We start from the raw sequence: 20,663 nt of genomic DNA, 5'->3' as shown, positions 1-20,663 counted from the left end.
TTATTGCTGTCTTAATTTTACAGATGGGTACTAAGGCTCAGGGTACCTTAAGGAACTTCTCCAATGACCTACAGCTAGTAAGTGGCAGCACCAAGTCTCAAACCCACATCTAACTTCAAAGCTATGTTCTTAAAAATTACACTGTGGTAAATTTCAGATATGTGGAAAGTACCCTTGAGATAACGCAAGAATTACTAGACATTACAGTCTAAATTCTACTTCCTGTAACTACGTTATAGAATGTCTATCTAAGATTATCTTTTTTTAAAAAAAAGCTAAAACGATTCAAATAAACATACCTGATTGTCTGAGTAAGAGAGCTGCCTGTTGGTTTCCTTCTGTGAGGTCCTGCTGCCCAGAATAGCTCCAAAACTACCAGAACCCTGAGAAGGTTTCATGGCTGGTGGGAAAAAAAAAAATCTCAAATCACTTACTTTAATAAAGAGATATGTCATTATTATTATTTAATCTTGAGGAAACAGAAACAGGAAAAATAAAAAAAATCAAAGTGCTTATCTGACAGAAATTAATTCTGATATATACAGTAACTAAAATTTAGAACTAGGATCAAGCAAAAAATTAAATAACAATGCAAAAATCTGGAAACATGTATTGATAATAGAAGGGTAAGTTTTTAAATGCAAAAAGAAAATGCTAGACATTCTCCTATATAAATATTTGGTAATTAACACTATAGAAAAGTTAGTCACTGTGTATCTATGGCGTGAACATGGACACTGGATGCTAAGGACATGTGTCAGAACCAGTGACTGATATACTTCCAGTAATGTATATGCCAAAACATTCTCTGTAAGTTCAGCAGACTAAATGGCTTCTATTCTAAAGAAATCAATGCTAGTTTAAAGAACATGCAAAGTAATGTATAAATATGAATTTTTATATACTTTAAAAAGTATTTTGGGTTTCCCTGGTGGTGCAGTGGTTGAGAGTCTGCCTGCTGACGCAGGGGACACGGGTTGGTGCCCTGGTCTGGGAAGATCCCACATGCCGCGGAGCGGCTGGGCCCGTGAGCCATGGCTGCTGAGCCTGCACGTCCGGAGCCTGTGCTCCGCAACAGGAGAGGCCACAACAGTGAGAGGCCCGCGTACCGCAAAAAAAAAAAAAAAAAAAGTATTTTAAGGGAATTCCCTGGCAGTCCAGTGGTGGTTAGGACTCTGTGCTTCCACTGCTGGGGGCTGGGGTTCAATCTCTGGTCGGGGAACTAAGATCCCACAAGCTGTGGCGTGGCCCTTCCCCCCTCCAAAAAAGTATTTTATATTTTAACTTTATTAATTTCTCACTGATGATCATTTGGAATGTTTTAATTTAAAAACATTGCAAATAATGCTGAACATCCTTTTACATATCTTCTTGCACTAATGGAACAACTTTCATAGGATAAAACTCTTTAGAAAGAGAATGTTGGTGTAAAGGATGTACAATTTTAAACTAAATTGATACTATCACTATTCCTCAAAAAAAAAAAATCTCGGGACTTCCCTGGTGGCACTGTGGTTGGGAATCCACCTGCCAATGCGGGGGGAAATGGGCTCAAGCCCTGGTCTGGGAAGATCCCACATACTGCAGAGTCGCTGGGCCCATGTGCCACAACTACTGAGTCTGCGCTCTAGAGCCTACAGGCCACAACTATTGAGCCCGAGTGCCAGAACTGCTGAAGCCTGTGCACCTGGAGCCCATGCTCCGCAACGGGAGAGGCCACCGCAATGAGAAGCCCGCGCGCAGCAACGGAGAGTGGCCCCTGCTCACCGCTACTAGGGGGAGCCTGCGCGCAACAAAGACCCAAGGCAGCCAAAAATAAATAAATAAATGTATTTAAAAAAAAAAAATCTCTAAGCTCCTACCAAGTATATGAGAGTATCTTGCCTCCCCTCACACTACTGCCAATGTGACAGTAAGAATCTGAATTTAATTACTGGTGAAGTTGAGAATTTTTTCGTGTTTATGGGCCACCTGTTTTTCTTCCTGAATTTCCTATATGTCCATTTCTCTACTGAATTGTCTTTTTTCTTACTGATTTGGAAAGTCAGTATTTATATATTAGCAATATTAACTCTGTCACTGTGGCTAAAGTTTTCTTCGTTTTTTCTTTTTTCCTTGTCACAGAGATCACTTAAATTTTTTACACAGTCCAAGTTATTAATCTTTTCCTTTATTTATTTTAAAAATTTATTTATTTATTTTTATTTTTGGCTGCGTTGGGTCTTCATTGTTGTGTGCGGGCTTCCCTCTAGTGGCAAGCGGGGGCTACTCTTGGTTGCAGTGCACAGGCTTCTCATTGCAGTGGCTTCTCTTGTTGCGGAGCAAGGGCTCTAGGTGCGCAGGCTTGAGTAGTTGTGGCATGTGGGCTCTAGAGCGCAGGCTCAGTAGTTGTGGCGCACGGGCTTAGTTGCTCCGCGGAATATGGGATCTTCCTGGACAAGGGCTTGAACCCGTGTCCCCTGCATTGGCAGGCAGATTCTCAACCACTGCGCCCCCAGGGAAGCCCTCTTTTCCTTTATTGATTCTGGTTTTATGTCATACTCAGAAAGGTTTTTTCCATCCATATATTATGTTAAAATCCATTCTACCCTTCTAATAATACTTGTATCACCTTTTTTTTACATTCAAATCTTTGATCAATGTAAAATCTATTTAGGTGAAGGAGTAAGATAAGGATCCAGTTTTATTATCTTCTTAAATGGTTAGCTGGTTGTCCTATTTATAGACAACAATGTTCATCTAATATTAGTCTTTTTCCCATTCATTTCAAACAGCACATATTATACTTTAAATGTTTCATACTTTTCAAAGTATTTTTATATTCATTAGCTTACTCTAGTCTGTAAAGTACATATTATCACTTTTGGGCAGCTAAGGCAACTTAAACCTAAAGATAAAAACAACTTACCTAAGAGTACAGAGTCCACAGCTAGCCACTCTAAAAGCAGTAATGACTTACTGAGTGCCTATCATGTGCCAGTCATGCTTTACATTAATGAGCTCTAATTTTTTATTAAGCACTGAAATTAAGGTGATAAAACATTCATTTTAGAGATGAGGAAACTGAAACTCAGTTATTAAGGGAGCTGCCCAAAACCACACAGGAAATAACAAGTAGAGCTAGGATTCAAACCCAAACCTGTTTAGGTCCAAAGCTCATGTTTTTCCATTATGCCATGTTGTTCAGACTCAAACTTGGGCCCCAGTCTACTGTGCTTTCCACTCTAATGCGTTTATTTATTTATTTATTTTTAAAATTAATTAATTTAAAAATTTTTGGCTACATTGGGTCTTCGTTGCTGTGCGTGGGCTTTCTCTAGTTGTGGCGAGCAGGGACTACTCTTCACTGCAGTGCGCGGGCTTCTCATCGCAGTGGCTTCTCTTGTTGTGGAGCGTGGGCTCTAGGTGCGTGGGCTTCAGTAGTTGTGGCGCGCGGGCTCTAGAGCTCAGGCTCAGTACTTGTGTCGCACAGGCTTAGTTGCTCCGCGGCATGTAGGATCTTCCCAGACCAGGGATAGATCCTGTGTACCCTGCATTGGCAGGCGGATTCGTAACCACTGCACCACCAGGGAAGTCCCCTCTAATGCATTTAGAGACATGCTTTCCTTACACTCATCAATTCTTAAAACAGTGATTCAATTAATATGATGGAATAAAACAAATATAGAAATACAGACATAATCCCTGATATATTCTAAACTTTCAAATGGTACTCAATTCCTTGATTCTAAAATTCAATATTTAGAAGACTGCCATAGTTCAGATTTGGTAACATGAACACATAATGAATAGAAACCAAATGGCAAACAACCATAAAAAATTTTTTAAACAAGAAAATAGTGTGTGAAATAGAGGTATTAATTAAATCCAAGCAAGGCAGCATTGCTACATCTTCATTTTTTAAATGTTTTTAATGTGTTATATTTAAGTTAAAAAGCTCAAAAGTTTGTCAACTGTAAAATATCAGTAATAACAAACTACTGATGATGATAAAGCTGGAAACTAACAATAATAGTGGAAAACTCATTTTAAGCAACAGATTATTCCTCATTTTAAGCAACAGATTATTCCTCATTTTAAGCAACAGATTATTCCTAAAAATTATTCCAGATTATTTCTAAAAATTATTCCAGATGCCTATAAATATATATTTTTAAAAAATCAAAACATTTTAAATGAAAGGGGTTGGAGGAGGTAGGGGAATCTTATCATACTGTGTGATTTTCTATAGTACCTTCTGTTTTCATAGCAAGAATAAAACCTCAGAATAAGTTTCATATAAAAAAGTAAGTATATAAGATTTATGTAACAAGGTAAGTTTTCCCAATTGTAATTTAAATCCTACTGCTTTTCTAGACACACTCTTTCGTGGAATCTTTAGGGTGTTCTACATATAAGATCATGTCATCTGAGAACAAAGATAAATTTACTTCTTCCTTTCCAATTTTATTTCTTTTTCTTGCCTAAGTGCTCTGGCTAGGACTTCCAGTACTATGTTGAATAGAATGGGTAACAGAGGGTATCCTTTCCTGTTCCTGATCTCAGCGGAAAACCTTTCAGTTTTCCATCATCGAGCTATCTGCTGTTCATATAAGGCATTTATTATGTTGAGGTAAGGTAGTTTCCTTTAATTCCTACTTTGCTGAGTGTTTCTATCATGAAAGAATGTTAAATTTTATCAGACACTTTTTCTGCATCAAGATGATCATGTGGTTTTTGTCCTCCATTCTGCTAATTTGAAAAATCACATTGATAGATTTTTTCATATCTTGAACTATTCTTGTATTTCAAAAATAAATCCCGCTTGGTCATGGTGTATAATTCTTTTAATGTGCTGTTGAATTAGGTCTACTAGTATTCTGTTGAAAAATTTTGCATCAATATTCATGAGGAATACTGGTCTACTACCTAGTAATATTTTTATAACTGCTAATGTCAGACCCTGGGAGGATTAGTGCTCACCTGCATTAAGTCTGTTTTGATGAACTGCATCTAGAAACAACCTCATTTCCTCTGCATCCTTACTTGGTACTTTATCAATAGACAAGAAGCTGTTATCTTGTAGAGTTAACATTAGGCGGCTTTGTTTTGCTCCACTGGGTCGAAGCACCACATTTTTAATGTTATGACTTAGCTGATCAACACAAAAGGAAAAGTATCATTAAAAACGAATTATAATGAAGCAGAAAAAGTTGTATAATGAATACTAAACTTTATACTTTCTAAGTTACACATTTCTTACTTTTTCCCATATTAATTTAGTTGTGTTTTTTTTCCCCCCAACCAAAAAGAGTTTCCATTTTTGACACAATTTAAATCAAAGATTTCACTTCTAGGAGAGGCAAACACATACTATTAAATTTTTACACAGTAATCCTAACACTCTTGATTTTTTTGGTAGGAAACTGCATATTTTCAAGTATAGTTATAAAGTTATAAAAACTAATAAGTTAATTTACAGAGCCTTGATGGTTATACCATCACCAGTTTAGAAAGCCATATTGGATTAGAGGCTTTTTCTTTCTTTTTTTTTTTTTTAAACAAAAGCTTATAAAATATCTAGCAAGTGGTTTAAGCAGCTGTAATATAAAAGGATATACTAATCCAGACTGTAATCCTCAAAAGAATTCCACTTCTCAAAAACACATCAACATAAACCTTTACCAGCACTAGAACATTCTTTTTTTCTTTTTTAACTGTCTAAGCAAGGTTCATTTAACTTTCAATCACAAAGATCATAAGTACCCTGGAACTCCCTTAGCTTACTTCTCCCACTCCCCAGAACTGGTTCAATAACTTGTCTTATACTCTTCCAGACTCTGGATATGTGCTATTAAGTGGTAACTTTTGTTTTCTCTTGGTTGAAATTTTTCCAAGACTAAACTAATAAATCTTGCACTTTTTTAATATAAATAATTCCTGCCAACCGGGCATCCTTATTCTCTAACACTTCCCCTCAGCAGGCATATTACAGAGGTTTCTAAAGCTGCCTTTTGCTGAAGAGATAGCCTCTGAACAGCATAAAGAAAGAAGTAATAGCTTTTCACAATTTTTTTAAATTAGGGAGAACTGACCTTTGACAATTTTTAGATAAGAATGAAAAATGAGTATTACCAGCCTTAATTTATTTATTTCAAACTTAAATGACATTTTTTAAGCTTCAAAGTTGGTCTTAAATTCATGTCCTTGAGTAGAAATTCTATCATAAAACACAATAACTAGTTTCAGATGCTTTAACTCCAAAATATTTAAATCAGCAGTTTACCGTGCAAAAAGGAAAAGAGACTGCATAAAACCATTATTTCAGTCAATATGAGAATAATCTTGAACTTTATCATTTCAACAACTGAAAAATCCTAGCTAGTCATACAATTTTAGTTACTACCCATATGGTGAGGTCACTCAGCCTTTTCTCTAAGTCCAGATCTCTGCTGGAGCTCCAGTTTTTTTTACCAAATGCCTAGTAGATACCACTATCTGAATGCCTGACACCGCAGAAAACTCATCTCTCCCAATCCTCATGCCCCAATTCTTCCCCTCTGTCCCCTATCAAAGAGAAGATGAAAGGGACTGCCATCCACTCAAACCTAGGAATCTCCCCAGACTCTTTTCTCTCTCACCCCCCAAATTTAATGAATTAAATCTTCTTGAAATCTCTTCAAATCTACCCTTTCCTCCACTTGCTTCTCCCACTGTCTTTTCCTTCGCTCAGGACTCATTTCTCATCTAAACTCTCACAATAACCTCTTACACGTCCTTATTCTCCCACTAGCTCTTGAAACAAAGTCATCCGCCTAGCTGTCAAATAAATTTAAACTTAAGATTCTTGGCTCCTTAGTATCTAAGTTCCCATTAGTATGACAAACAAGATGCTTCAAGATCTGGTTCCTATCTAGCTCTTCAGCCTCTACTTCTGCCATTCACTCCCTACTGTGCATTTATTTTAAAATAATTTTCTGGTTCCCTGAGTGTTGACTCACACTAGCATGTTTGTCCATTACAGAAATCACCTCCACCTTACCTCCACTGTGTCTGGCAAATTCCTATCTATCCTCTAAATCCTCAGAGCACAAAACACTTCCTTCTTTGTGTTACCTCAGTATCTCTGAGATAATTTTACAGCTGAGAATGTATCTGGTTACTCTTAAGTTTGAGAAGAAAAGTGTCTTATTCAGCTCTGTATTCTTAGCCCTTAGCACAGTACCCACCACGGTTATCTGTAGGTGGTTGACAAATGAATGCTGAATGCAAATTCATCTAGAACTGAGATGAAGGTGTAATCACAGGTAGATTCCTCATGCTTCTAAAGATCTATGTTTGTTTAAGTATTTAAATATTTACTCAGTGCTAATTTGGGATGAGGACTGAAAGACTGAACCTCTATTTGAAAAAAATCTTTCTTTCATTGAGATGGGCAATTAGTAGATATATACACGTGGTAGAAACTAGCGTTTCTATTACCCATGTCACCACCTCCAATCTACTTAAGAATATCTTTGATACATAAAATCATAATCAATGTATTTCCATAGTTTAAAAGCAAAGATAAATAGAAATTTTACTTCAGCTCTGGTTCTCAAGCATAAAGTTTTATAAATTGTTCTTCAAAAGAGTACTTTAGAATGAATATTATACTTTTATATAATCTAATTAACAAATATAGCATTTTTAAGTGCAGAAAAATGTAGGTAAGACATTAAATTCAACTCTTATCAACACAAGTAGTTCTTGGCTGCACAAGACAGAAGTGAAAACAACATAACTATCTTTTGCAGTGAAAAAATAATGAGATCCTTCAAAAGTTAACAGTTAGAAGAAAACAGCTGTAAGGATGACCTTGAATAATCATCCTTGAACGGTCTATACCACAACCTTTGGCAGGATTATTTATGAAGAAGTAATTAAGAAGACACTAATGAGTCTTATTAAAAGCTAACACTAAAAAAAAAACGAAATTGAGTTATTTGTAGTGAGGTGGATGGACCTAGAGTCTGCCATACAGAGTGAAAGTAAGTCAGAAAGAGAAAAACAAATACCATATGCTAACACATATATATGGAATCTTAAAAAAATTAAAAATGGTACTGATGAACCTAGCTGCAGGGCAGGAATAAAGACGCAGACATAGTAAATGGACTTGAGGACACAGGGTGGGAGGGTGAAGCTGGGGTGAAGTGAGAGTAAGCATCAACATGCATACACTACCGAATGTAAAATAGTTAGCTAGTGGGAAGCAGCAGCATAGCACAGGGAGATCTGCTCGGTGCTTTGCGATGACCTAGAGGGGTGGGATAGGGAGGATGGGAGGGAGGCTCAAGAGGGAGGGCATATGGGGACATGTGTGTGCATATGGCTGATTCGCTTTGTTGTGCAACAGAAACTAACACAGTATTGTGAAGCAATTATACTCCAAAAGAGATCTATTTAAAAAAATAAAAATAAACTCAATATTGCAAGGATACAACAGTCAGGGAAATTTTTTCTTGACCCGGCTGGTCCAGAACATAATCACCAGTGAGACTTTTTGCAGTCAAATACTGTGGTTGTAAATGTGGATTTTTTCCTCACATAAGAATATTATCTAATCCTTTATAAGATGTTATCAAGTGTATTGTCTCACTATTATTTTGTGTTAGTCAGTTACCTGGGTTAATTACATATTACACAAAATTCACTTCTTTATAGCTGCCTTCCATTTTACTACGTAATGGTATACATCATCTCATCTTACAGCAGTATTAGGAATTCATTTGCTAGCTCTTTCTCTCTAATCCAACCTCTGCACAGTGGAATGGTGCTTAGGACCCTCACCAGAAGATGTGCAGCAGCAAAGTTGAGTTTTGTTTTTGTTGGTATAGTCAGTTAGCTAGTTTATCAATGTTTATTGAGGGCCCACTATACACCCACCACTGTGCTAGGTTCTGGAACTAACCAGAAAGATAAAACCTAGACCTTCAAGGTATTCATCTTCTAGGCCAGACGTGGAACAGAAGCCATACTGAGCCAGGGCTCTCTTAGGTGGCCGACACTTAACTGACTAATCTGTGGTCTCCATTCCCTCTGCAAATGTAAAGACAAGGTCCACAACATGCTGCGTGATCACAGCCAGTAGTGGCTACTCTAGCAGGCCTGCACCCTGCCACTCTCACCAGTGGAGTTGTCTGCTCACCAAAAGTCAATCTGTTTGTTCCCAAAGCTATTTATGCTAGTTCTTCCTATCATTGTAATTACACAATTTAATTAAAGTTACTTAAAGTAAAGAAATATGAGTGCAAAAGAGATAAGTTGTTTCTATAAGATCCACGTTGAATGTCTGGGAAAGGCACATTAGAGGTGAGTTACTAAAAATGTACTGTCGACTTAGGTGTGGGAGACCCAACTGCAAAACATCATTAAATCTGGAAAAATCTGATTGCCTCACAAAATGTCTTTAAGATCTCACTCCACTTTAAAGAAACTGAGACAAAATGACTGTGAAACCCTTGGACGTGTGGTGTGGCTTATATGAAAAGTAGGATGCAAAGCACTAATGGGAGGCCCTAAACTCAAAAGACAGGACTTGGCCCTAAATCAAAAACTTGAGGGATGTTTTAAGTTAAAGGCTTAAGGAATGATTCAAAAAAAAAAAAAAAAAGCTAACACTAAATGGTGATGAATTTATCATATATGTTGAGGGGGGAAAAATAACTGAAGTTATCCTAATGTGGTTTTAAACATAGCTTAGATAGATAGTATCCAAACTCAGTTCCTTTCAGCTTCCTCCCACCAGTTTTCTTTTCAATAATGGTGACTACTTCCTACTCTTTATTATACACCATCAACCATTTTGCTGAATAATTTATAATATATATACCTAATAGTATTAGTGTCCTGGAAATAAGAAGCAAGAAATAGTAATCTAGGAGGGCTACCATGATACTTAGTATGGCACAGAACAGCTATTCACTAAAGGATGTGATTGAAGATCTATTCCAAATCAAAAGTTGGTAATACCTGAAATATCCTTGGAATTCCTCCAGTATTGTAGTGAACTACTAGGCTGACTTTATTCTCTTTTTCCACAACTTCAAAGGATCCTTCTTTCCATTTTGTAATCCCAGTCTGCATACTTCGAATTCTGATAGGACCATGTATCTTCAGAGGAGACATACTTTCTTTAAAAATAAATTGCTTCTAGCCAAATTAAAAAGAAAAAAATATACCTTCACCTGACAGATTCTAAGGAAGAAAAATAAAATAAAATAATAAGTTACAATTTACTAGTGATTAAAACAAGAGTTTGAAAGAGAACATTTAATGAACCATCTTATGTCCTTTTCTCCATTTCAATAAACTACCTCTTACTAAGTATCCTCAAAGGCTTTGGTTAGCTGGATGGCACAGGTAAGAAAAACAAATGAAGCAGTCACTGACATTCAGTGACTGAATTTACCCACCTTTTATTTTTTCTGCACATGTTCTCTCCTTTGCCGTGTACCCGTGTCCATCAGTGCCTAAATTTTGCATTTTGTACCATTAACAGCCATACTACTGCCACGAAAGGCAAGACAATCAGGAATACTAAAGATTCCATTCTCAGTGAGTGCCCATGGCAATATGAGCAACTTTTACCTTCCTTCATGATGTTAAAGGATCTTGAATTTCAAATATAAGTAAAAAAATATTTTCAGTCAGCTGACTGCATTTGTTAGAATTGAGTTCCTAGCAAAACATCAAATCATATCACCAAATAATTCTTTCTACCAGTTGGTAGTCTATACATATCCATATGTGAATAAATAATAAATAACTGTGAGAATAATGAGTAATTGAGAGGATAATCAAATTAGTTTAAATGAATAAATAATTGTGAGAATAATCAAATTAGTTTAACCTAAAGAATTATATTACTTCAGAAAATCATTTATTCTCTAGGGAAAACAGCCTAACCAAAAAAAAAAAAACCCTGTTCCTAAGATCCACCTACCATTTATGCTTAATATTACCATCCTTGGAAAGAATATTTACCAATTTTATGTTTGACAAATATTCAAATTTCCCAAGTGAACTTCTGATACTTACAGAAATGATAGAATGTCTAAGACTCTTCAAACCAGCTTACCAGATGTCAGCAAGTAAATACAATTACAGTAACAGCAAAAAATGTTATCAAATAGTGCGTGTGTTACACACATACACATATATGCAATCATCTAAAATTAAAACAAAACTTATACTGTAGCCTTCAAATCTCTAAAAACATTGCCTTTAATACAGATTCTTGCTTATAATTTAATAAATTAAAAATCATTAAACGTTGCCTCTGCCTAAACAGCTCAACTAGAAAAGCTAAAAGTAGTAGTATAAGTACAAAGGAAAAGCATACTAGATCTAGATATCAAGAGCCAGCTCTGTCACTTACTAATTTGTAACTTACCTTTCCTAACAACTAGTTTTCTCAACTGTAAAACAGGAATATGAAAATGCTATAGTGTTGCAATATTAAATGAAATGACACACATTAAGCACTCAACAGGCAGCAGCTTCAATATGAATGGAATTACTGTCCACTTTCTGAATTTATTCCTTGTCTGCAACACCTCTTTATCCAAAGATCCCAGACAAATAACTTGTTAACAAGGGTCACCAACTCACTGCCTATAGAGGCCAGGTAGGTGACACAAATGATTTAGGCAGGCAGAATATGAAAACTGCTACTCAAATCTAGCCGGTTTTGCCATGTAGAAAGTGAACCTAGCATTGCCAGATCATCTAATTCTTCAAGAAAATGACATCCAAATTTTCTGTCAACTGCCTATTTTAAATTGTGGGCAATGAATTCAAACTTATTTTTTAAAGCCACAAATCAAACAAAACCCACCTGTAGGTAGAATACAGCCTGGGGAATCCTAGTTCGAGGCCTCTAGGTGCTGTACATCAAACAGCTAAGAATAACTTTAAAGAGAGATAGGAAAACACTTTGAATAGTTAAAGGTATTATGCGTTGTAAGTCCTCTACTATATTACTCACTCATCTCATCAAATTTTTTGAGTGCCTAATTGTGGCCAGATTCAGATAGTATAATTGGCTGGGTGTATGAATCCATCAAAGTAATAGAGGCCACTACTGTTTACAGACCTGTTAATGTGACATTTTGCTCAAACTAGTAACTACAAAATCTGGGCCAGCAATGTGTTTGTAATGCTTTTTTTTTTACAATTAATAATTTGGTGCTTCATCATTTAGATACAGCCTTGAGATTTTTTCCACTCTGTCTCTCAGCACTGTCAAGAATATGTGGCCCCTCTCCTACTCCAGTTGCCCATGCCAGAAACATGAGTTATCTTTGACTTCTCTCTTGATGATTATTGGTATTGGACTGGAAATGGAAGGTAAGGTTGTCATTTCTACTTCCATATACCTTCCAGAGATCTTTATAGTGAACTTCAGGTCAAATCACATCACTCTCTTCAATATCATTCAACAGCTCCCCAATGCCCTCACAATTAAATCTAGATTCATTAACATGGCATAAACACTCTTCATGATCCAGGCCCTGCTTACCTCTCTATCCCCAACAAACCCTCCAAATCCAGCCATCTGAACTACCTACAATTTCCCTAAAAAAGGCATATGTTCTCAAGCCACTGTACCTTTGCACACACTGCGGTCTACCTCTGCAGGATTTTTACCTACTCTCTCCATCCCCCACCACCCCCCTTTTTTTCTTCTCCTGGCTATAAAATCAAAACTCAATTTAGAAATTATTTTCTCTAAGAAGGCTTTCCTAGCTATCTTTCACTTTTTCTCTCACCCCATATCCACACTGACAGCATTGAATACTTTTCTCTTCTGTTGTACCCTGTGCTTACCTCTAGTAGAGCATTTACCATATTGTATTATAAACTGTCTATTTACCTCTTTGTCTCTCTCTAGCTAGACTTTGCTGTTTGAAGACAGGGAATATGTTCTTTAATCTTTGCATCCCCACTAGGACAGTGTCTGGCACACAAGAAACAAACTCATTATTCAAGAATAATGAACAAATCAGCACTATCAACTTTATTCGATTTACTGTTAAAATATACAGCAGCAGATACCAGAACCATAAATCCCTTTTATATGGCTGATATAGGATTATGTTTACTAAGCTCTCTACAAGAGTATCACTCTGCACTGTATACCTCCTCTTCTGAATACTACATATAGGCTTTTTCTATGTGCATCTGAATTTCTCCTAAATGCAAAGCTGTCCACATATCTTGTAAAGATTCAATGAGAGAAAAATCATTTATGAAAAACAAGAATATGCAGTTACAGAATGCTAAAACAAAAAACATTAGTAAACTTGCCTAAACTGGGATTCATATAATTTATTGTTCAATGAAGAAACTCCACTTAAAGAAAGAGGTTTATCAAATTACCTCATCTTTCCTTATGTCAGGGTGCCAAATTAAAAGCGAATAACATAAAACCCAATTATCTTAGTGCTTTCCTTAAAGACCAAAACACAAGTAAGGACATTGACCTTGAATTCCTCCAACAAAAACATATTTTTAAAAATTAGATTATTTAACAAGATTTGGAGGTGAAGATATGAAAGTTCAATAAAAAAACTTTATTGATTACTTCTGTTTCCCTCTATATAATTCTCTCTATATGTAATACATGATTTCTCTAGATATAATTCTCAAACATTTTGATGCAGAGTTTTGGTTTGTATAAAATTTTACATCAGATGTTGAACATTTTCTTAACCATTTCTACTAGTAATCTCTGTTCTACGAGAAAAAATCTAAAAGGTACAGGACATAAAATTGGCAGAATCAATGAGATTTTTTCTTAATGCCTCAAGCTAGTCCATTATCTGCTCTTGCACTAAATGAATTAACTATATTTACTTTTGTACACTGATCATATTATCAGGGTTTGCCCTACCTGGTTAAGAGAAAGAACACTAAGTTTCCTTTTTGGTATCTAGCATGATCCAGTAACAGTTAAACTTTCTATGAACCTAGGACAAAGACAAGGTTTCACTGAACTCTGTAATGCTAATTCACTATCAAAGCAATATTAGGAAAACAAAGTACAAGGAAAACCAATTATTCTTTAAGTACATCCAAAGAGATTCCCCATTCCCTAAATTTCTTCACTATTGTTAAAATTACTGTTCAATTTTGAGCAGTCTATGAAAGCTCAATCAACCACACTGGCAAAAATGTTTCTATACCCTCTACAGTTATTTAAATGCTCATATTTTAGGTACTTCTTTGAAAACATTCTTATCCGGAGGGTATTCTGTGGTTTATGAAAGCATGCTAAAGCACAAAACTCTTACTACAAAATAGAAGAAAACTGTCAATTCTTGCCAGTTTGCATACTCTTGGAAACATATAACCAAAATAAAAACATTACTTACTTTTCAGTGACTTTTACTGAAAAACCCTATGTAATAACAATTCACCTTTATTCTGATCCTTGTGCCAAAGGCAATGCGCTCTTCTTGGGGAACTACTCATATTCTGCAGCTATGCCAGTTCTCCGGGAGCCATCAACTCAGCTAAAGAAAATGTAAGTGTGCCTTTTTTTAAAAAAATTCATTTACAAAATTAAAATTTTTATACAATTTTATACAACAAAATTTTGTTACAAAATTTTATACAACAAAAATTAACCCTTTGACTACTTAAAAACCACAAATTACTTTATAGAAAACATTTAATGCTCAAGATACACATATACACACATACACATAATCAACAGAACTCTAGGGATATTATCTGCTGTGGAAAACGAGGGACTCCAGGAGCACGCACCTTCATCAATTTGTGTCTTGTTTAATTTACTCCTGCTACATTTTGAAACTAAGAAGGCAATGAAAAAAAGAATATATCCTTTGTTGACTTTATAAACATTGTTACATAACTGGATGTCTTAAATCTTAAAATACCACTTCCATGATGTGTTGATACAAATTTCAAAAGGTGGGTAAACTTGGCTTTTACTTTTCTTTCAAAACTATCTTCATGGGCTTGTTTCCCAAATTTAGGCCTCTCAAAGCCTCAACTTTCCCTGAAGCTCTACCCAAACATTTCTCACTGCCTTCTTGAATACTGTAACATCAACTTTAAACTCCTTTGTTCACTTGGTAAAAAAATCATTTATTGAGCTACTCCAATCTGTTGGCACTGTGTTAGGGATACACATGTGAACATGACACAGTCCACGCCCTCTTTAAGAGACTCCCCAGACTTCCCTGCATTTGTCCTTCCACTGTCATTCAGACAAAAAGATCTTAGCATCAGCTTTAACCTCATTCTCATTTATCTAAAACAGTCTTTCCATCACTACTACCCTAATTCAGAAATGCATCACTTTGCCATTCTTCCCACCTAATATTTATTATGTAACATTTACTAAGCACAGTACTAAGCACCATACATGCAATATCTCATAATCATCACAATAATCCTAAAGGATGGGGATTATTAGTATCTCTATTTTACAAATGAGGAAGCTGAGGCTTAGAGAGATCAGGTAATTTATGCATGGTTACAGAGTCAGTAAGAGACAAAACTAAGTCTAGCACCAGAAGCCATGTTTTTAACCACTACCTTATTGCATCCCCAATGATTTGTAGCAACCACTTTCCAGTCTCCATTCTCTCAAGATTTTTCTATCCAATAAATCCTTTACCCTATAATACCCTTTCTAAAGAACTATTCTTTTTTATCTCTTACCAACTAAAGTGTGTCTCCTTAACTTTCTCTCTAAAGGGGGCAGGGGGAGGGTGGAGGGGCCCTGTCTTATTTTCTTTTGTACTCCCAACAAAATAACAGGCACTTAGTAAATGCGAAAATATGTGCTACTGATGCTAATTCCCCTCCCAAACATTAAAAAAAATTTTTTTTATTTTACTGTGGTAAGAATACTTAACATGAGATCTACCCTCTTAACAAACGTTTAAGTGTACAATACAGTATTGTTAACTATAGATACAATGTTGTACAGCTTATCTCTAGAATTTATTCATCTTGCTTAACTGAAACTTTCTCCCAAACATTTTTAACAGCTCATCACTATCTACAAAATAAATCCAAATGCTTCTGTGTTTGGCACTCCTACTTTTAATTTTCAATTTCTCAACATAAATCCCGTTCTACACACACAAATTATTAAATTTTAGTATTTTCTTCCATAACTACCACCAACCACTTACTTAAACATGGAATTTTCCTTTATATATTTTTGGAAACCTCATCTTCACTGGTCTCATAGTTTAACCTGTTGTTAAAATATATAAACACTGCTCTGATTTCTAAGGGCTTTCTTTCCTAAAAAGAGCCATAAAACAAATGCACAAAGAGATAAAATTAGTGTGGTCGCTGAAAGTAAAGAGAGAAGTTGACCTAGATAAAGTTTATCTCCAATTCAAAGAGTCTAAAATCTGAATGATTCTATGACATAAGAATGGGTAAAATCATCCAAAGCTGGAAAACCCTTTGGTCTTTTGTGTCCTTTAATTTGTCTGCAGAGTGAAAAAAGATGTTTGTCATCAGATGACAAGAATATCAATAAGCTGGTGTTTCCCAAAGACATGATGCTTCTTATAGCAAGCTCCAATTTATTTATTCATTTAACAAATTCTTGAGAAATAGAAATGAAATAGTTCCTAACCCATATTCTAGTAGAAGACACATTTTAAATAATCACACAAGTAAATATATAATTAAAAGTTCTGAAAAATGGTATAAAGTTCGGGCATGATGAAAGATTATAATAGGGTACCTGATTTAAGGACCGGGGTGGGTTTTTAAGCAGAGAAATGATGTGTTACTGCTGAATGGAAAAGTGATGTGGTTTGTTTGGGTCTGGGGAAGAGAGTGAAAGGAGCAAGAATGAAAGAAATTAGGACAACCAGACAGGAGAGTATTGAAGTGATTCGGCTTATAACGACAATTACAACAACAATGAATGCTCACTGGCTATTTACTCTACATCAGGTGCTTACCATGGTTATTTAATTTAATCCTCATAGCAATCCAATAAGGTGACTATTATTGCCACTTTACAGATGAGAATATAGGAAACATTAAGTCCAGGTGAGAGAGGACTGTGGCTTGAACTAGAAAAGTGCTAATGAAAATGTACAGAAATATATTCAAGACATATAATGAAAGTAAGAATAAACAGAACCTGAAGAGGGTATAGATACATGGGATGAGGGCTTTCAAGTTTCTACACTATGTAAATGGATAAATGGATACACCACTTAATGAAACAGGATACCGGAAGAGAAATGCGTATGGAGAGAATTAAGACTGGTTTCAGACATGTTACATTTGAAATTCCTAAGAAAAAAAATCAAGTTGAGATGTCAAGCAGACAGTTAGCTATTTAGATCTTGAGCTGAAAACAAAAGGAACACGCTGGAAATAAAACTTCTCATCAATATACAGGTAGAATTTAAAGCACAGGGTGGAAGGGAAGAGTAAAAGGAGAACAACCTAGGACTGAACACAGATAACCATTTTACTCCATCAAACATCTCTCCCTATGATCATCAATTACTTTGATGTCAACAGGCCTTTCAGTCTTCATTCAACTTTACCTTTCAGCAGAATTCAACATTATTGATAACTTCCTTTACCTTTTCTACAAGACTTGTACTCCTCTATCCGATTACTAAACACCAAGAATCCCTCAGGTGCTCCATCCTAGGTCTTTCTTTTCTAGCACTGTACTCTCTTTAGGTAATTTCATCCACATCCATAGCTTCAATTACTATCAACATGACAAATGACATCTACATATTATATACGTTTACCTATATATCCAGCTCAGAGCTCTCCTCTGAGCTCCAACCCAGTATCCCAACTGCCTACTTGACATCCTCTGATAGCTTTTCCTGTTAGAGACTTGTCAGACACTGCCACCCCAAAAAAGGTATTTACACAGAGCCTAAATTTTGAAAGGATTACAAAACCACTACAGGTCAACTCTTCAGACAGAATTTTGTCGTCAATTATCATTTCCTTTCACGGATCATGACCTAAAACAGGTAAACCTGACAACCAGATCTGATGGCTAGAGATGGGGACCAACCAAAGGCACTAAAAAATATAAATCATGCCTTTTAGTGAGAAAAGGTTAGGAAAGAGAAGGTGAAGAACAGCCAAGAGAGTGAAACAGTATCATATCCCAAGGCCTGATGGACGTGCGGCAACGGAAGTCACCTGAAGAGATAGCAGGCCTCTCTAAGGGACGAGTGGCGGACGACAACAGCCCCTAGCAAAGAGGGGTCAGGTTCGGGTCGCGGAGGGAGCGAGTGACGGTAAAGACCAGGTCAAAGGAGAGGAAAAGCCTGGGGAAAGACCTAAGTGGAGTACCTGTGAGGCCAGAGGGGGCGTCGCGAGGATGGGGTCGGGCTGAGCAGCAGCCGAGCGAACTCCAAAAGAGTGAACGCCAAGTGGGCGGACCGCACGGGGTGGTTGGGCCGGGGGAGCTAGGGGAGCCAGGGTTGGGGCGCCAGGGTAAAAAGGCTCAGTTGAGACGCTCGCCGGGCCCACCTTACCTGTGCCTGCGAGTCCGGAGCCTCGGACAGGCCTGCCGGAAGCACGAAGTCCTCAAGGAGGGGGAGGAGCCGGGGGTTAGGAAGGAAGGGACACCGGGCACGAAAGAGAGGGGCCGCTCGCTCCCCCAGTCAGGGAGAGCGGCTGATGGCGGGAACTGTGACCACACGCAAACACGCACGCACGCACGCACACCCGACGCGAGCAGATGAAGCGCGTGCGCGCCAGTCTGAAAGCTCCGCCCCTTCTACTCCCTCGCCCCGCCCCAGTGCCGAGCGAAGTCTCGCCCCAGCCCTGACCGTAGTACGCATGCGCACTTTCCACTACATTCACTTTCGCCCTCCCACCGTTTCCCTCCTACTCAGCCCAGTTGGGCATGCGCACTACTTGTCCTCCCGGGACTGCCCGGCTTTTCCCGCCCTTCACTGGCCTCCGGAGAAGGGTCAGAGTTCACGCCCTTCTCTGGAGATACCTGCTCCAAGCCGGGGACGCGGGGACTAGTAGGTGGCGGATGTCCTTCCTGTCCTGAAACTTAAGGGACAAAGGACAAACTCTAGAACTGTTAGCTCCAAGAGCTGGGAGGCGGGAAGAGGTTGTGTGGGCGGGGTCAGGGGTGAAAGGTCAGAGGGGCTGCGAAGGGGCGGAGCCAGCCGGAGGCGGATGGCGGCTGTGGCGGCTTATCTGCTTCAGCGGCAGAGGCGCTGAAGCTGGGACGCGGGTCGGGCGTGTCCGGCGGTGGGAGGAGAGCGGCGGCCGCTCCCAACATGCACAGTCTGGCAACGACTGCGGTAAGTGACTGGGCCGCCCAGCCTGGGCCCAGAACGCCTCCTCAGCCCCGCGTTTCGGCCTTCTTTCCTAGCTCCCTGTGTCGGGCTGGGAGTCCTGCTCCTCCTGCCCTCAACCCGCGAAGCCCCGGCCCCCTTCCTCGCCGCGTTTGGCTGTGGCGGAGCCGGCCCCCACTTTCCTCGCCGGCCAGCTCCCGCGGCCTCTGACGCCGCGTAGCGCGTTCTTTTCTGGCCCCGGGGCCTGGTCCCGCGGCTGGAGCGCCTCCCTCGCGGCCCAGACGGGCCATTCATTGATTCATTTCGCTGACCAACAGTTTCAGGGCGCCAGTTCCGTGCTTGGCGTTGGCGGGGGCGAGGGGACTTCCGCAGTCCGCCTGACACTGCCCGTGCTCTTGGAGCTCCCTGCTTAGGCACATCGCGGCGGGGAGGAAATGGCTTCTAGCTCAAACCACTTGCTTCACAGATGCAAAATCCGAGACCTGGAGAAGCAAATAGTTACCATGTCCGACTGACGGTTCTCTGCGCTTAAAACCTTTTTTCACACATCTCATTTTACCAGCGAGATCTTTTACCAAGAAAAACAGATAGTGTAAATTAACCTATGTGAAGTAATCCTGTGGTCTCCCATTGCATTGAGAGAAAATCCAGACTCTTTGCCTTGGCCTACAAGGCCCTCTGAACGTTATGTACCTTACCCAGGTTTTCAGTCTCTTCTGTCACTTGCTCCGCAGGCTCCAGCTACACTGGCCGCCGTTACATCTCTTCTACTTAACGCTTTTCCACTCCAGGTTGCATCTCTTACACACACACACACACACCCATGTGGGTGTCCGGCTCCTTTTCCCTCAGGTCTCTGTCTAAATCTCCCTAGAGTTGCCGTCCCTGACCGCCCTATTTAAAGTAGTTCTGTAACCCCCCAACTTTTCTCTGTTAGAGTACCCTTCAAAGAATTGATCCCAATTTGTAATTCTTGTATTAATTTACTTGTTTGTTATTTGTCCCCCTTTTGAGGTCAGGGACAAGGATCATGTGGGTCCTGTTTATATGGTTACTCCAGTGCCAAGTCAGTTCCTGGCACCAAGTAAGGGCTGAAATATTTTGCTGAATGACGCCGTATAGATGAGGGAGGTGACTACTGAGAGCAAATAGCCGTAATGAGCAGACAGGATCTTGTGATTCGAGCATATTCTTCTGAATGCCCATCCAACTTTTTCAGTTTAACCAAGGTGAAGTGACTTAAGGAGAGAGTAATATACTTAAGTTGCATTACCAGGCAAAATAACATAAATCCTAAATAGAGGACAAAAGTTGCCTCAACTTTGAAGT

The 20,663-nt window shown here is 38.4% G+C and overlaps 2 protein-coding genes across 4 annotated transcripts in view; one reads left to right on the top strand and one right to left on the bottom strand.

The window, feature by feature from the left end:
* USP37 (ubiquitin specific peptidase 37) overlaps positions 1-18,710 on the bottom strand; it is an 89,027-nt gene extending 70,317 nt beyond the window's left edge. For 2 of the 3 annotated variants that reach the window (XM_024763168.1, XM_024763169.1), the window contains exons 1-6: positions 18,555-18,710; positions 14,445-14,540; positions 11,861-11,934; positions 9,994-10,218; positions 4,963-5,134; positions 300-400 (exon numbers count right to left, since the gene is read on the bottom strand). In XM_024763168.1, the coding sequence (XP_024618936.1) occupies positions 300-400; positions 4,963-5,134; positions 9,994-10,149 (429 nt within the window). In that variant the 5' untranslated portion in view covers positions 10,150-10,218; positions 11,861-11,934; positions 14,445-14,540; positions 18,555-18,710. Of the gene's footprint in view, positions 1-299; positions 401-4,962; positions 5,135-9,993; positions 10,219-11,860; positions 11,935-14,399; positions 14,541-18,554 lie in introns of all 3 variants that reach the window. The other variant, XM_024763167.1, reaches the window with a different exon arrangement.
* A 493-nt stretch (positions 18,711-19,203) lies between these two features.
* Positions 19,204-20,663, top strand: part of CNOT9 (CCR4-NOT transcription complex subunit 9) — a 28,434-nt gene continuing 26,974 nt past the window's right edge. The window contains exon 1 of the mRNA XM_024763314.1: positions 19,204-19,340. Within this exon, the coding sequence (XP_024619082.1) occupies positions 19,317-19,340 (24 nt within the window). The 5' untranslated portion in view covers positions 19,204-19,316. The remainder of the gene's footprint in view (positions 19,341-20,663) is intronic.

Source organism: Neophocaena asiaeorientalis, unplaced genomic scaffold (assembly GCF_003031525.2).
Source record: "Neophocaena asiaeorientalis asiaeorientalis breed wild unplaced genomic scaffold, Neophocaena_asiaeorientalis_V1.1 scaffold86, whole genome shotgun sequence".
In the NCBI taxonomy this organism is placed as follows: Eukaryota; Metazoa; Chordata; class Mammalia; order Artiodactyla; family Phocoenidae; genus Neophocaena; species Neophocaena asiaeorientalis.
Note: the sequence above shows the minus strand (reverse complement) of the source record. Positions and strands in the feature narration are given on the sequence as shown.